The 17,036-nt window shown below is 53.1% G+C and overlaps 1 protein-coding gene across 9 annotated transcripts in view; it reads left to right on the plus strand.

Annotated features, from left to right (window-relative positions):
- Positions 1-17,036, plus strand: part of ACSL6 (acyl-CoA synthetase long chain family member 6) — a 59,340-nt gene that overhangs the window by 5,902 nt on the left and 36,402 nt on the right. For 6 of the 9 annotated variants that reach the window (XM_073010710.1, XM_038008233.2, XM_038008240.2 and 3 more), the window contains exons 2-5: positions 12,017-12,237; positions 15,304-15,418; positions 16,102-16,166; positions 16,750-16,851. In XM_073010710.1, coding sequence (XP_072866811.1) covers positions 12,043-12,237; positions 15,304-15,418; positions 16,102-16,166; positions 16,750-16,851 — 477 coding nt within the window. In that variant the 5' untranslated portion in view covers positions 12,017-12,042. Of the gene's footprint in view, positions 1-6,611; positions 6,892-11,629; positions 11,865-12,016; positions 12,238-15,303; positions 15,419-16,101; positions 16,167-16,749; positions 16,852-17,036 lie in introns of those variants that run through there. The other 3 variants (XM_073010709.1, XM_038008231.2, XM_038008229.2) reach the window with 2 other exon arrangements.

The following is a 17,036-nucleotide window of genomic DNA, read 5'->3' on the forward strand; positions in this document are numbered from 1 at the left end:
AATTCCAAGCCAAGCCGAGCTATCTATTCTGAGACCCAACCAATACTCTCAGAGCTGGAAGGATTTCAAATCCCAAGAAGTCCCACCTGACCCTATTTGCCAGCTCTTCCCAGAGACACCCTTCCTCTCCCTGCACCTAATCCAGGTATTTAGTAGAGGGTGTCCAGGGGAGTTGGGAATGGCTTCTGATTTGCCATCTGCCCATTTAAGCCTGTGTTCCAAGATCACTGTCTCCTGGGAATTTAGAGCAGGAAGCCAGACCAGTGAGGGAACAATCAGCATCTTAGTACTCAGCCCCTGCTATAAGCAAATGTGGGCTGGCGCCTATTAGGGCCAGGAACAGACTTAGTAATTGATAGCTATTGGATAAATGAGTGAGTAGACAGGCCCAGGTTGACTGGGCAGCTCTGAGACAGACCCTATTGACCAGTGCCTGGGACCCGACCTCACTCTCAGCATAGCCTGGCCTAGCAGTGCAGGATGTGGATTCCAAGTGACTGATCAAGACTTAGTCCTGCTACATAGCCCTGCTTTTCCCACCAACTCATGGACTGTTGTAGGGGCTGAGACTCCCCTGTGGGACTCCTCCTGCCCATGCACCCCTGTCCCAGCCTTAGCTTTGCGGCAGACCATTCTAGACACTGACTGCAGATCCTGCTTGATAAATAGGCAGAAATGTCACTGGGAGAGACAGTGAGGTCAACCAGATATTGGATAGAAAGGGCAGCTGAGGCTGCACAGCAAGGACAGTCAGAGCTGGGACAGAGAGCAGCAAGGTGGGATGTGAGCTGGCCAGTGAGATTGGACAGGGAGGTTGGCTGGAGGCTGGATGGCAAGGCCTTTTGGCCAGTGAGAGGAAGGCAACTGTCAGTATGGAGAAAGTAGACTCAGTGGAGACCCATCCAGGCCTGCAGTGACCCCTTTGCTTTGGAAGGGGCGAAAGCTCTGGCCACTCTGCCCTGCCACTAGAGCTGATGCTGCATGAAGCCACCTAGACCCCAGGACCTAGCTTAGTGGCTGGAGAACTTCAGTGTTCATGGTGACAGTGCTTTCCAGCAGATGGGCTGGATGTGATTCTCTGGGGACACCTTCAACTCATGCATATATATATATAAACTTTTTTTTTTTGAGATGGAGTTTTGTTGTTGTTGCCCAGGCTGGAGTGCAGTGGCGTGATCGCGGCTCACTGCAACCTCTGCCTCCTAGGTACAAGTGATTCTCCTGCCTCAGCCTCCCATGTAGCTGGGATTACAGGTGCCTGCCACCAAGCCCAGCTAATTTTTTTGTATTTTTAGTAGAGACGGGGTTTCACCACATTGGCCAGGCTGTTCTCAATCTCCTGACCTCAGGTGATCTAGGTGATCCACCCACCTCAAAATCCCAGCCTCCCAAAGTGCTGGGATTATAGGTGTGAGCCACCACGCCCAGCCAACTCATGCATATTCTGCAGGCCAACTCCCCTAAGCCTAGGTCTGTCTGTGGTGGCAGGGAGGGTTTAGAGAAAATGGAGGGTGGGCCTTCCCCCATCCAGTAGGCTGGTAGGGGATTTGGGTGCATGTGTCCCTGATCTCCTTGCCGCAGACCAGATATGGAAGGCTATGACCTGTGGGGCCAACTTTTCCAGATCACTCTGAAGTGTCCTGTCTCCTCTGCCTCCTGCTTCTGCTCCCTGGACAGTTCCATGACCTCTCACAGAGACATGCCTGGCACCTTGGCTTCATGAAGATACTGTGTGGCCCAAACGAATAGTAGTTTCCTTTGGCCCCAGAGGCTGACAAGACATATCTCCCTTGGATTTCAGGAGATCTATGGAGCATCCACCAACCCACCTATTGGAATTTAAAATCAATTCCAAAGTGGTTTTGTTCTAGATGTCCTCTCAGGCTCAATGGCCACATATGTGCTTGAGATCTTGCTGTGCTATTTCTCCTGACAGTGGGAGTCCAAGTGGCATCCATGCTCCACAGGGCACAAGGTCTATGCTGTGGTTAATGGGCAACTCCTGGTGACAATGGGGTATCAGAGAAGCAGTGTTTTATCTGCTGAAAGTCAGCCAAAAAGAAAAAAAAAAAAAAGATTGAAGCCTGACCTTGGCATAGAGCCTTGGTTGAAGAAGGAGCCCAAGTCCTGGAAGCTATTGATCCCACACACAGGGCTCTGGGCCGCCCTCATCCCCACCCCCAGCTCAAGGGCACTTGCGGCAGCAGGACCGTGGGCACCAGGCAGAGGACACACGTGGCCTCCATTCTTAAAAGTCTTCTCTGTGCACTGCAGGGTCTTCTCATGTACCAGCACTTTTTTCTTCCCATTTCTTTCTCCATGTTTACCATCAACACTGTGAGAACGACTGAAGTTTCCTTATACAAAAAAAGAGGTGCTACTTCAGACTCAGTCACTACTATTTTTGAAAAGCACAAAACCAACAGAGCCTCAGAGGGGGCTGACCCTCTTTCTGGATCCCACCTCCATCCCCCCGACCTTACATAGTGCTTTCCTCAGCAGCCACCGAGGCCCCCAGCTCCCTCTCCAAAGATGGTGGGTTCCTTCCAGTGGGTGCAAAGTGAGAGCCCCAGTGATGGGTGTTCACAGTAGGTCAGTGTGAACAACACCCGAGGACCTGCCTGGGCCAGCTGGGGCCTCGTTTTGCTTTGGTCTGAAAGACATTTTTGTTTTCTGGTGAGAACAGCCCCAGCCTGGCCAGGAGCCGGCCAGCGGCAGGAATACAAACCCTTTCATGTGACAGACCCAAGTGGAGTGATGCCCTCCTGCCAGCAGCAGGCCCTCCCCTGCAGCTCCTGGGAGATGGCCATTTGCATATTTCCCATTCATCCTGGCCTTGAAAAGGAGGCCTGAGTTCCCAGTGCTCCCTGCCCACTGAGGGCTGGGCTGCTCCAGTCTAGTGTTAACTCTGTGGACACTGTAGGCTCTCACAGGCCAACAGCAGAACTTGACCGCTTGCTGCTGGAGGGAGGGCAGCTTAAGGCTGCAGCTGCTGTGCTGCCTGACCTCCAGAGCGGAGATTCAGGAGGTGGCAGATTCCTGTTGACCAGCACAGCCTTTTGCTAAACTGGAGAAAATTCAGATTTGTTTCTTCTTGTGGCATTCAGAAGAGGAATTTTGTCAGACTATGGGGATGCCAGAATATTCAGCTATTTACCAGATTTGCCAGAAAATGCACCCTTAACCAAAGGCAAAACTCTTTTTGTCTTGCTCACTTTCTAGTCTACAAAAACATTCAGTGACTCTTTAATGGTAGGTGAAGGAGCCATGCAGGATCCCGGCTGCAGCAGCAATCCCTTTGCCAAGGGTGGAGGAGCACAGCTTGCCTGGGACACTTTTGCATACCAAACCCCCAGGGCTGAGTGCCATTAGCTTATGGGCTGTGACTCTGAAGGCATGAGGCAGATATACAGTACCCATCACCATCTTTTTCCTTTCTCCCCACAGCTAAGTGCCATCCTGCCAGCCTCAGCTTCTTGCCCCCGTCCTCAATGCAGCCAGGCCTCTGCTTCCTTCCCGCCACTGTGTGAGGGCTCCTGCCAGGGGCCCCAACATCTTACAGGCTCTTCCTGTGACTTACCAACACACTTCTGCCACTCTGCTATAGCCTCGTTCTCCTCCCTTTCCCACCCAGCTCGGATCATCTCCTTGCTCTCCCTCCCTGGCTAAGGATGTCTCAGGTTCTATCTTTTGGGCATATCTCCCCTAGCACATGTCCACAGGAGACCAGCAGGGCTCCTAAGTGAACAAGCAGGCAAGCAAATACCTCTCTTGCTCCCCCCACCTCAATGACCCCCAACCATATCTTGGCAGGACCCTTCCTACTTCAAGGAGCTTCCCTCTAGCTGGAAGAGGTTGCAACCCATCCTGCATGTACCCCAGCCAGCTGCAGTTGAGCTCTGAGTGCATGGCCTCACCATGAGCAGCCCATATGCCCTTTACTGGTTCAGGCTTAGTTTGCAGTATGTCCTAAGTTTGAGCCAGTGACAGAAATGGATCATTGCTCCTGAGGCCAGGACACCAGCAGTCCTAACGTGGACATGGCCGGGAAGGCAAAGGATCATGTTACAGCCACAGGACTTGGCTTCCTGCACAGAAGGACTTGCCAGGGAGTGTTCCGCTGCCTGTGAGGTGATTGTGGCCCTGGTCAGTATTCATAGGGTCCTGCCTGCTGTCCCAGGGCTTGGCGTGGAAGGAACTGAACTCGTCCACACCATCAGTCCTGGTTGTCATACCCTGTAAATATTTCCAAAGGGACCACTGCTGTTGTTTTAGCTCCTGCTATCCCTCTTTGCCCTGAGAACTTTGTCCTGCCTGATTCATGGTGAGCTCAACCTTTATCTCAGAGCGTGTGAAAGACACTGTGTATCTGTTTGCTCCTCTCTTCTCAAGGCTATTCATATTTTAAAGTTCCTGAAAGCATTGTTTGTGCCTGGCTTCCTGGTGTTAGCATCAGGAATGTGGACCCAGATTCCCTGAGCAGGGCTTAGGGTAAGTGAGATTTTTGATAGGTACTGTCATGAAGATGGGGAGGCCAGCGGGTGGTGGAGGCTGCTAAAGGGAGGCATGTTCACAGTGAGCTTGGGCTAGTTGCAACAGGTGGCTCTGTAAAGTGCTCAGTCACAGCCAGCCTTAGTTGGGCCTTTCTACATTCAAGGGGCTTAATTGAACCATCAGAGCTATGATCAGGCGCCTTGGGGAGGCTTGGCAGGTGATCCACCATGTAACCTGGCAATCCCATATCGTATCCTGGACCTCTGTCTCATGGGGGATGCACAGTGGGTCTCACTTGGCAATTCCCAAGTCAGGGAGCCTCTTTGCTCTATTTCTGCCCTGGTCTTATGTGGTTCTGCAAATCTAATTAAAACCCAAGAGGAAAATGGAGAGCAAGCCCCTCTCTCACAGCAGAGACAAGCTTGAATCCCTGTGTGGAGAGGGTAGGTGTTAGGCAAGTGTGGGTTGCTGTGTTTGCACCTCTGCAGGTCAGGGTTGCACATGTGTAACAGTGAAGGCTGTGCATTTCTTAACCTGGCGACTGGGCTGCACACTGCCTAGGACAAAACTACTCCCTCAGCTCTATGCCTCTGGCACTCTGGGATTTCCCACCGACCACTGGATTTCCTGCCCCAGAGACTGCCTTGAGAAGCATTAAAGGAAGCTTTCGTATTAAAAACATCTCTGAAGATATCTGGAGAAAAGTAAGGGTCCTGCCTAGAAGAAAGGGGAAGTGACTTTGTGGGCTGATCAGGGGTCCTCACATATTTGTTCATTTTAATCTGGGTAGGTTGGGGGAAGCTAGGGCCAAGTTCCAGATGAGGGTCGCTGAGGCAGGAAGCTCTCCTCATGGCTCACCCAGATGGTAGGGTGAGTAGTGGAAGCCGTTATCAGCTCCAGGGAAGGTGTTGCAAGCCTGTGGGCTTCAGACTTGCCAGGCAATTAGGCAAACAGCTTTCAAGAGGGAGCTCAGAGCACTGGGTCCTGTCCTGGGACATTCTTGCAGCAAGGGAGCAGGGTTAAATTTGGGTGGACAGTGGCCCAGTGCAGGCAGACTCATAATTGCCCAGAAGCACCTGATGTGGGTAGGGCCTGGGGGCAGTGGTAAGCTGGGTCCTGTGGCCTGGACTTGTCTTTTACTTATTAGCAGGTGCCACCATGAGTCTAGCTGTCTGTCTGATGATCAGAATGAATGTCCAATTCAAAATACGCAGTAATCATATTTGTGTGCTCAGCCGCATGTTAGCCTGGAAGTAGGAGTGAAAATGCTATGGAAGTAGCCACCCACAGCCCTAAGCCTCACAGATCTTGCAGTAGTGAGACCTCCGGGAGTCCCTGGGACCTCAGTCTCTCAGTCTGGCAGAGGTGCTGCAGGACTTCAGAGCTCAGCTTTGGTCCTAATAGGCAAGGGTGTGAGTTCTGGCTCAGGGTGACCATTCCTGTGCAAGCCAGGCAACAATATCTCTTAGTGCAGGCCTGACAGCAGGGCTGGTGTGCTGCCCTGGGGTCTTGTGGTGGAGATCAGCCACTATCTTCCACCTGCTGGCTCTGATCCTTGGTCCAGAGTGTCCTCACTCCCCAGAGCATCCCTAAGCAGATGTTTTATCTGGAACTGTGTTGTTTCCTCTTCCCAAGTAGATTGACTGTGACTGTGACCTTGTGGGGGTGGGGAGCAGAGGCAGCCCCTGGGAGCGGCTGGAAGCAGAATATCCCGGGTGGCTGGTGCAGTCGCTCTCAGTGCCAGAGAGCTGGCATCCCCACCCCCTACTCCCCACTACTTCCTGTCACTCCCCCACCACCCTCTACACACATAAACTCATGCTCACTGCAGTCCCAAGCCCATCGCAAAGGTCTGGCCCTAATCGTTGTCTCAAATGGATGTGTAAGGAGCCTTTGTTTTTTAAGAAACCCGCCTGGCAAACTCCCTTTCCGAACTGCAAACAGGGTGAGGTGAGGGGAAAAGCAAGGGGGTGCAAGCTGAGGCTCTGGCACACTGGCAGGGTGAGGGTTAAGGCTGGGTTGCTTGGCTCTGAGCTGATCTGAGCCAGCACCGCCCTGCATGCAGATGGGGGTGGGGCTGGCGGGGGCCTTGAGGGGCCAGCAACTCCTTACAGAACTGCTCTGTGCCCTGGTCCCTGCCAGACCTGCTCCCACAGCCACCAGGGAGCCTGCACCACCACTGCTAACGCCTCTACCGCCACCCGGCTTCTCAGAGCAGGCGGCTGTTGCCATCGGCTGTCCCCAGGAGGGCAGACTCGGGGCAGGGCCTTCACCACTTTGTGCTTTGATCAAGATGTGGTAACTTCTTTCCCTGGGCCCCACAGGCCCTGTAAAGGGAGGCTGGTTCTAGTGGGACGAGCTCAGCCGCCTCCCCAGTGCCAGGAGCCTGCTGGAAAGGTAGGGTGTGAATGCATCTACTTGGGCAAGTTGTCTTTGAGCCCCTTTGGCTTGCAAAGAGATGGAGTAACTGCTTCAGCTACTTACTGTCTACTAAGTGTTTCCCTTACTACATTCCTGGCACTGCACTCTTGGTCCATGAGCTTGTTTGAGATGAGGCCCAGAGGGGCAAAGTGACCTGCCCAAGGCCACACAGCTATCAAGAGACTGAGTCAAGATTTGGACCCAGGTCAGTTCAGCACCGGAATACCCTCTTTGGGCCCTCTCCCAAGCTTGTTTGCTAGGGTCCCTGGGCCCTGGGAGGGGTTGTAGTTTTCTTTTAGGGTTCTTCACTTGGAGTTGAAGAGATTCTTTGATGATTTGGTGGCTGGGCTTGAGCTTCTCCACCCTTTTTGAAGACCTTAGAGGTTTTCAGAGGCCCAGAACTCCATAATATGAAGCCCTATTAGAGAGACTGATACAGAGGAAGCTGGAGTGATTCTAAGGGGAGGGAAGAATCTGAGGATCATGGAGAGCCTCAGTGTGATCATTAGTTTGGACGCTGGTCCTAAGGCAATAGGAAGCCAGATAAGATTTTTGAGCAGTGGCATGACATGATCTTATCTACATATCAGGAAATAACTTTGGTAACAGCGCAAGCACCTGTTAGAGCAAGGAGACCTATGGAGAGGGTGGTATGGGAGACTGGGCTTTGCTTGGTGGTGGCTGTCAGGCCAGGGGCTATTGGGGTAGAGAGGAGTGGTCGGGTATCCAGCTAGACAGTGAAGCCTAGAGTATTGAGGTTAGGAGGCTGGACCAGCAGAGGGTTCTTGGAGCCATGCCAGGGTCCCCAGGGCCATTTCCACAGTGACTGTGCTCTGGGGCTTTGCTTCTGCCACCCCACCACCTTGGAACCAACATATTTCCCACCGGGGCCCTTTTCTTCCTGTTCTCTCCCGTGCTGGATTGCCCTAAATCAGCAGAAGGCATGCTGAGGTGGGAGGAAGTTCCAGTTTCCTCAGCCTTAGATACTACTTGGTATTCTGAACTGGTCTGTGCTGAAGAAAAAGATGTCGGATATTCCAGGAAGAGAGGAGGAGGCGGCTAGTTCATGTCAAGTGGCTTGTTCATGCCTGGGTCCTCCTGCCAGGTGAATATTTACAAACACAGCCACTCACCTGGCAACACCAGCACCACTGATTCCCTTGAGTGCTGTCCACACTCCCCTTGCCCCCGACACACACACAATACACATCTCTGCTGCAGCCAAGAGAGTCTCTTGGGGTATGGAAGGAGGCAGCACAGCTGGGACCCTAGAGACCACCAAGCCCTACCCCAGGTCAAAAGAGAGGTGTAGAGGTCAGAGGAGGCCAAGGCCCTGTGAAATAATGAGATGAGACCAGACTCCAAGGCTGAGGCTCTGCCCTCCCCATGCCAAAGGCTTGGTGGCTTGGGCTGACTGTGAGGCCCATGTCCTCAGGGGACCTGGACTCACAACTCTGCCGTGCAGTGGCTCCCAGGTCTGAAGGGAACCTCAGTGTAAATGCAAGCAGTTCTGACTGACTGAGAAGGTTGGTAAGCCGGAAAGAATGAGACCCTCTGGTTGCTGCCCAGCCAAGGAGGGGTGCAGGCCCAGCCTCAAGGCCAGAGGAGCTGCCACTGCTGCAAATACCTCCTTTGGGGTGAGCACCTAAGTAGAAGTTGTAAGGAGGAGTGGGCAGCCCAGCCCTTTGTGCACTGCGTTCCATCACCCCAGGTAGGAGGAGAAGGACTCAGCCGGGAGAAGTTGGTGAGTTCTTGATGTGAGACCAGGAAGAAGCCCACCCATGTGGGCTGGCGAAAAATAGCAAATGACTGGCCTGACTGGCTTGTCCCCTCACACAGGCTCTGGTGGCCTTGCACTTCCCCCAGCCCCTGAACCCGGGCCTGGGTTCTTCCAAGCAGCTGGAGCTGGTTGTCTGTGGGCTCAGTGCCAATGCAAAGGAAAGGATGGATTGTGAGAGTGGGCCCAGTGTTGGCAGGGGCTGGGGTGGCCATACCACATGAGGGGCTGGCATTGAGACTGCAGTCTTGGGCTTGAGTCCATGCTCTACTACTTCTTTACTGTGTGCCTCGCTTGCTGAACAAGGTGGCTTTTCCAGTGGAGTCTCTGTGCTCCCACCTTAGAGGGAGTACCTGCAGCTGTTGTGAGGGTCAAACAGTACAGTGCATAGGAAAGGGCTGCCCAGGCATCAGGAATTCCGGAATTTTAGGCCAAGTCCCCTTCTTCCTCCCACTGAGGACCATGGTAATATGGTGATTGCTGAAAGCTCAGCATATCCAAGAGGCCAGCCCCACAGACTTGTAGCACTGATCTTTGTATGAGATTTTGTGGTCTCAGTGCTTTATTTTCTGCACAGAATATTCTGTTCCCTAAGTGTCCCATGTACTCTTTCAACTCCAGCCTTTGTATATTTACTTTCCTCTGCCGGGCCACCCTTTCGTCTTTATCTTTCATTCTCAGGATCAATATCACTTCCTGCCAGAAGCCTGCCCTGACTCCCTCATATCTGTGTCAGGCAGCTTTTCTGGCTCCCCATGTCTGATCATAGCACTGCCCATTTCCTCATGTGTCCTCCCCATGGGACCGAGGGCAGGCCCAACTCTGAGCTAGATGACAATAGGGACCGTGTGAGGGTCTGCTAGATGGGTAGAAGGACAGGTGGATGACTTGGCTAATCTGGGCTGTGCTCTGCAAAAACTCTAGCATTGCACCGAACGCCACAATACACAAAGCTTAGAGTCCATGAGCAACTGCCAAGGACCAGGGACTGGTGGTAATGAGGTATCCTTCCAGGGTTCCCTTTAAAACTTTTGGGATATATAGCTGAGCCCTCATGCTACGCATGAGTTTTTTGTTCCTTGGCTTCTCAGATCATTGAGTCAGTTCATCTCCTTTAAGAAAAATGTCCATCAGCTCAGAACCCACCCTAAGAGCTGGCGAGCATGTCTGGATTTTCTACTAAGTAGTGAGTCATTTATCTGAGAGGCCTGACTATGATTTTATCTTCCCATCTGCAGCTTAGGGAAGTAAATGTCCCAGGCCAGCAGGTCACCTACCCAGAGTCTTCTCCAGAGTGATTTTCCCTGGTGAATCCACTGTGGTCCGTAGCTTGTCCTCTGCTTTATTATGCAGAAGCTGAATTGGATGGATATGCTAGGAGTGGGTTGTTCCTCCAGGATGGTCTCATAACTGACCCAGCTCAAGGAAGCGCCTATTAAAACTGGATTTCCAGCTCAGGAGCACAGTGACAATACCACACTTGGCTAGAGGCTCACCCAGAGCCTATGGGTGGCTGATGAGTGTTCCCAGGACTCAGCCTGCTGTGCCATCTGCAGAGCATAAACTCCTGTGGGGCCACAGTGTCCAGGCCAAATCACCTGTGCCCAGTGCTTGAACCAGTCCTGCTCCTGACCTCTTTTCATGTGTCCTGGGCTGAGCAGTCCTCTTGGTTTGATGAGCATATTCTTTAGCCATCTCTTTAGTCCTCCAAACATGCCAGATGCAGTGCAAGAGGCTTTATATGTCTAAATTGTATTGCCCTCATTTTAAAGATGGGGAAGTGGAGGTTCAGAGAGGAAGGATAGGCTCAACTTTGCATTGCTCATAAGAGAAGGAGAAGGAATTCTAACTAAAGAGTTTTTTGACGGTCTCTGCAACTGACTTCATCTCTGGTGTTTTGATGTTATGGTTTAGCACAAATGCCATTTATTGGGAGTTTAGCAGATCTCCCCTCTCTCAGGGGTCAAGCAATTGTTTGACTCATATCCCATGGCTGCAGAGTAGCTGCTATTGCATTCTCCTTGCTTCCCTTCTTGGAAGCACAGCCATGCTTCCAAAGGCCAAGGGCCTGTGAGGAGGGTACCTGTGGATGGTACAGGGCAGCCTCAAGCCCATCCTGCCATCTCTGGGCTGGCAGACCTGTAGGTACCTCTAGCCTCAGGTCCTACTAGGCAGTGACATGAGGGGGTCCCATTGGGGATGCCAGCACCCATCACCTTGCCCACCCTTGATAGTTTCCTCAGTTCCAAGCAAGGTGCAGAACCCCTGAGCCAAGCTGGCTGTGTATTTGCTCTGCCAACACTGCCTCACTTAGTGGCTGAGAGGAGGATGCAGGAGGCCCCTGGGGCCTGCTTCTCTTTCAACCATTCGCCAGTGCTTCTCACAGAGACCTTCCTTCTGTGTACCCTAGGGCATCTCCCATGTCTCCCTGATGGACCCACTGTACCCGCTTGGGCTGTAGTGGGTGAGGGTGGCTCCCTGGCCGCCATCTGTGACATGGCAGGAGATGTTGGTCCCCTGGGGAGCGCACACAGCACTCTGCTGAGCCATTTCGCTCTGAGCGTTGGTTTCTCTTCCTACCAGTTTAACACCTTCTCTCCTCTGCCACCTGCCTTGCTTCTGAACACTTGCTGATGGGATCAGGGAGGACAGCACAGGGCCCAGTTATGGCGGGGCCAGCTGTCCTCTTGGTACTCGGTCAGGGACAGTGCAGAGCCATAGTGCTCATACAGTCAGATAGGTCTTCACCTTCACATCATGACGGCTGGAGTATTTGTCAGGGCTGATCTGCAGTCTGCCCTGCCCCGCTTCGGTCTCAGTCTCGCTCAGGGTCATGGCCTGGAGTTAGGAGATTAGAAGTAGAGTGGGAGGAGCCTGCATTCCTTCACCCCTGGGCACCGTGCTGAGCACTTCTACTGCCCTTCCCTCTTCTCCACACCCCAGGAGCAAAGATAAGTAAAACGCTATGACAGCAGTCACACAGGAGAACAGAGCACCCAGGCCCTGAGGCCCGGGAGGCATCATTCCCAGAGCTGCCAGAGCAGTGGTCCTGGAAAATATGGAAGCAGCTGTCAGCCATGGCCCAGGGCCTGAGCGTGTGGTTCTCAGGAAAACTGGGCAGGATGTGTGACGGCAGAAGGTTCTGGCCTCTTCCTGGGAAAAGCCCTTCTAGGTAGCCAGCTTCTGGGGTGCACTCTGTACATCCGAACTCCCCCAGGGCCTGCCCTGTGGTGTATCAGACCAGATATCAGGTCCTGTGACCCAGGACCCCTCCCTAACCTGCTCGTCAGGTCTCTTGCCTCATCTGACTCTTGTTTTCAACAGAGTTTGTCCTCTCACTTCTGGAGAAGATGCAGACACAGGAGATCCTGAGGATACTGCGACTGCCTGAGCTAGGCGACTTAGGCCAGTTTTTCCGCAGCCTCTCGGCCACCACCCTCGTGAGTATGGGTGCCCTGGCCGCCATCCTCGCCTACTGGTTCACTCACCGGCCAAAGGCCTTGCAGCCGCCATGCAACCTCCTGATGCAGTCAGAAGAAGTAGAGGTGAGCAGGGTAGGAGACGTTCCACTGCGGAAAGTAGGGGGCAGAAGACAGGCATCTTGGAAGTTGAAACCAGACTTGTGGCTTATTTGACCTCACATGGCCCAGGGAAGCTCTGTCTCTCCTGGCAGTCAGTCACCTAGCTCTGCAGCAGCCTTGGGCAGGGTCTCTTACCAGGCACTCCTGCCTCTCCCAGCAACTGCCTCTGGGCAGAGCCTGACCTGGGCCTTCCACTGGGCCTCCGGTTTGCCTGCTTCTCGGGTAGGAGGGCCTTGGCTCATTGGTATTACAGTAGGAAGCCTAAGCAGGTTCATGAGGAGCTGCCTGGTAGATTCCCTCCCAAACTCTCCCGGTCTGGTCCTGGGACCCAGGATTCAGCCTACCTCTGGCCCTGCTCTCCCTGAGCACGTGGACTCACACATGGTGCCACCAAGGGGAAGACGATACAGGGGCCAGTGGACAAGGGTGTTCTAGGCTAAGACTGGAAGGACTGGTGAGGTGTGTTTCATTACTAAGTTTATGGAATTTATTTTTGCCTTTTAAAAATTTGCTCCTCTTTAATTCTGTTCATTTGGAATAGATAATGTATTCACATAGTCCAAAAGAAACAAATGGAATGTACTGAAAAGCTTCTGTCTTCTTTCCTGCTCTCCCAGTTCTCTTTCCCTGAGGCAACCTGCTAATGCTGTGTCCTGGCCATGAGCAGATGTGTAGAGACACTCACCGTGTTTTTACTCATATCCACCACATACCCTGTTGTGCACCTTGCCTTTTGCTCTTGACAATGCACCTTGGCTATCATAAGCATGTTTTGTTTTGCCTTGTAGGGGAGAGTGCAGGTTGAGGTAGGGGCTGGGATCTTCAGGGCATTTTTCCAGCAGAAGAATGGTATGTGCAAAGGTGCAGGTGTGTGCTGAAGCACATGGGGGCTTTGTGTGGGATGCTGGGTAGTGGAGAGGGGCTGGAGATGGGCCGGCCAAGTGCTGTGGAGAATGGCCTTTGGTGACTGGCAGTCCTGGGTTTGAAGCCTGGCTATGCCTCTGAGTTGTATGGCCCTGGGCAGTTTCTTAACTCTCTGAGTCTCAGGGCCCTCAGTTGTAAAGGGTGTAATAAAAAGAGTACCTGCTTTCTAAGGTGTGGTAAAGATTGGGTGTGATGACCCAGAGAAGTCACTAAGGACAGCTGTTTTTGGTTAAGCTTGTGATTATATCACATCTGGAGAGGTCAGCAAGGACAGAACTCCATGAACTGTGCAGGGACCAGCAGGGGGAACAGCGTGGAGCTATTAGAGGTTTTCAGTAGGGAGAGACATAGCCAGTTTGTGCCATAGAAGGGTGGGTGTGACAGGGGCAAGCGTAAGAAAGCAGCTGCAGGCACCTGGGTTGGAGGTGACAGTGGTCTGGATGGTGTCAGAATGGTGAGATGGATGACCCTGGCTCATGTGTAGGGGCCACTGAGTGAGTCACCTTGTGGGTCTGGAAGACAGGACATGGGATGAAGCTAATGCCTCCCTTCCTGGAATGACTGCACCCTCCATTGCCTCATCCCCCAGGAGCACAGAAAGCGAGAGTGGCTGCACCAGAGTAGGCAAAGGAGACAGTGGTAGGAAACGAGATGGGAGAGGCAAGAGGGGCCCAGATCAGACAGGGCCTGGCAGCATTGACTGTGCCTGCTATGTGGTGAGAAACAATTCAGATCATGTCACTTCCCCTGGCCTGAAATCCTCTCCTGGCTCCCCATTACCCTCAACCTCAAGTCTATATTCTTTTCCTTGATCTGCAACCTCTCTGGCCTCCTCCCCAATCATTGCCATCTGGAGCTCCATGAATTGCCTACAGTTCCCCAAACGCACCTGTGCCTCCTGCTGGTGCATTTGCATGTGATGCTGCCTATGCCCAGGTTGCTGTTCTCTCCTTCTCACTCTGCCCGGCAACCCCTGTGCATCCTTCGAAGCCCAGCTTGGCAGCTGCTCGCTAACACACATGCCCAGTTGTTGAGCCTCTTCTGTCCCTGGCATACAGTCTCTCCTTGTACCATATCTGTTGCCCAGGTGCCAACTGGGTCTGATTGGATGTGTCCCAGCTTCTCTTGCAGGTCTTAGGTGGGCTTGGTTCTTGAAAGCACTGGCCAAGCAGAACTTTCCGCTCCAAAACAGTTGGGAGCTCCCTGTGGTTTTGAGTTTGGCTGTTTGCTTTCTGGTTCTCACAGATGTTTTTTTCCTTAGACCTGCTGTTCCAAGAGGTGGCAGGTTCTGGCCCAGCCCAGGGTAGCTCAAATAGTGCTTGAAGAAGAGGTGGAGCTGTGAAACTGGAGAGCTGTGAAACTCTCGCCCCTGGGGAGGGGTGACAGGGTGGAAGGGGAGGAGGCAGGAAAAGGCTGGCTCTTCGCCCTACTCACCAGCACCGAGGGGGTTTGCCACCTTCCACTCTGCAGCCGTGCCTCTTTGGGCCCAGGAACTTGCTGCCTGCCTCTCCTCCCTCATTGCACATGAACATAATTCAGCCTGTCCTCCCTTCTTAGCCTCCTAGGCCTCTGTGTCTGGGACAGAACCTTCAGCACAGTCCTCTAACTCACATCATTACGTGAATGATGGGTGGCAGCCTTCTTAGCTAACACCACACCCAACTGATCCTTAACTCGGGCATAGCAGTAGGTGATGGGATGGGAGATACCTTGGCAGGTTGTTCCTGAATCCAGCCAATACTCCCCACTGTGTTGTATGAATGAGCCATGGGTGTGTATGAACAGTAACTAAAAACTCTGGACATTCTGTATATGCTGACCTGCTGTGTGAAAGCTGTATGTGTGTGTGGAGTTTGTATGTGAGGACACTGGCATACCCAGCCTTCATGCATGAGCCAACTATGTTGGAGTGTGGCTACATGCAGATCGAGTGTGTACAGTCCAGGTGTGTGTAGTCCATGTGTACGTGGGCACACAGATGCCACAGTGCTAACTGCATGCACGGGTTGTACATCTGAGCTGTGTACAGCCTTGTGCATGCTGCGGCCCTCTCCTGGCACCCCTACCTGCGTCAGCCAACTTCTCTGGCCGGTGCTTGGCTTGTAGGACAGTGGCGGGGCACGGCGATCTGTGATTGGGTCTGGCCCTCAGCTACTTACCCACTACTATGATGATGCCCGGACCATGTACCAGGTGTTCCGCCGTGGGCTTAGCATCTCAGGTGAGAAGGGTTGTGGGGGTGTGGAGGGGCTATGTGACAGGGGTTGAGTGGGTGCGAGGATGGGTATACAAGCATGATACCAGGGACATGGCCGGTGAGCTATCCCCAGGTTCAGTGGAGAGAAGCTACTCCTGGCCTTCCTCCTACCAGTCAGAGAAGCAGCTGCATTATATGGCTAAAGGGCTGACCTCAGCTTTGTTCCAGCCCTTGGGACAGCTTGACCTTAGGCTATCTCTTGGCCCACACTCTATACTCTTGGGGAGCCTTGAGCTGTCAGGCCACTGGCTGGCATGGTTCTGAACCTGAACCTCTGAGATGTCTGGGTGCTCTCAGGGTAAGAGGCAAAGAGAGGCAGCCTACCACCTCTTCCCAGTGGCCCCCAGGTGTCTGTATCCTTTGGGTCTGTAACAGGGATCACCACACAAGTTACGGTGGGGACTGGGCACTGCATCATTCCCCATTTCAGACCTCCCTGATCCCTGGGGTGATGCCATACTTGTGTGCTTTGGGCCCTCTTGGGCTTCAGCAGATTAGACAGGTAGCTGGCAGTGCAGGAGGGAAGTTCACTTGGCCCATGGACACACTACAGTATGGGATGTCCATCCAGGTTTCTGATGGGCGGATGCAGGTGGCACATCCACTCTGACCCCTCCCTGCCACAAGGCTTTCTTATCTCTCTGCAGGGAATGGGCCCTGTCTTGGTTTCAGGAAGCCCAACCAGCCTTACCAGTGGCTGTCCTACCAGGAGGTGAGTGATAGAGGACAGGCCCCACCCTGGCCACCCATACAGATCTGGCACTCAGGGCGGGTAGGGAGGGATGCGGGCACCTGCTGGGTCTCGGAGGGTCATTTATTTCCCTGGTCTGTCTGCCAAACTCCTGGCAACAGCCTTGAAAGACTTCCAGCATACCTGGGTTGGGAGTCAGGAAGGTCCCTCAGATCTAGAAGAATCCTGGCCGGGCGTGGTGGCCCATGCCTGTAATCCTAGCACTTTGGGAGGCCAAGGCGGGTGGACTGCCTGAGCTCAGGAGTTTGAGACCAGCCTGGGCAGTGAAACCCTGTATCTACTAAAATATGAAAAATTAGCCAGGTGTGGTGGTATGCACCTGTAATCCCAGCTACTCAGGAGGCTAAGACAGGAGAATTGCTTGAATTTGGGAGGCAGAGGTTGCAGTGAGCAGAGATTGTGCCACTGCACTCCAGCCTGGATGACAGATCGAGACTCCATTTCAAAAAAAAAAAAAAAAAAAAAAAAAGAATGCCTCCTGGGGATCTCCTTCCCCTGTTGAAGAGTCCTTGTTTTCTCATCACCTCCCCACATCTGTGTGCAGGTGGCCGACCGGGCTGAATTTCTGGGGTCTGGACTTCTCCAGCACAATTGTAAAGCATGCACCGATCAGTTTATTGGTGTTTTTGCACAAAATCGGCCAGAGGTGAGCATCCACCTTGACTGGTTTAGAGGGATTCGTGGGGTAGGGCTTGGCTACCATGGAATAGTCCTGCTTTCACTGTCTGTAGGGCCCAGGACAAAAGAAAAAACAGAGACCCTTGGGCTATGCCACCACTCCTCTTCCCACCCTGGCTCTACCCCTCATCAGCACTGGCCACCCCAGTCACG

Source organism: Chlorocebus sabaeus, chromosome 23 (assembly GCF_047675955.1).
Source record: "Chlorocebus sabaeus isolate Y175 chromosome 23, mChlSab1.0.hap1, whole genome shotgun sequence".
NCBI lineage: Eukaryota > Metazoa > Chordata > Mammalia > Primates > Cercopithecidae > Chlorocebus > Chlorocebus sabaeus.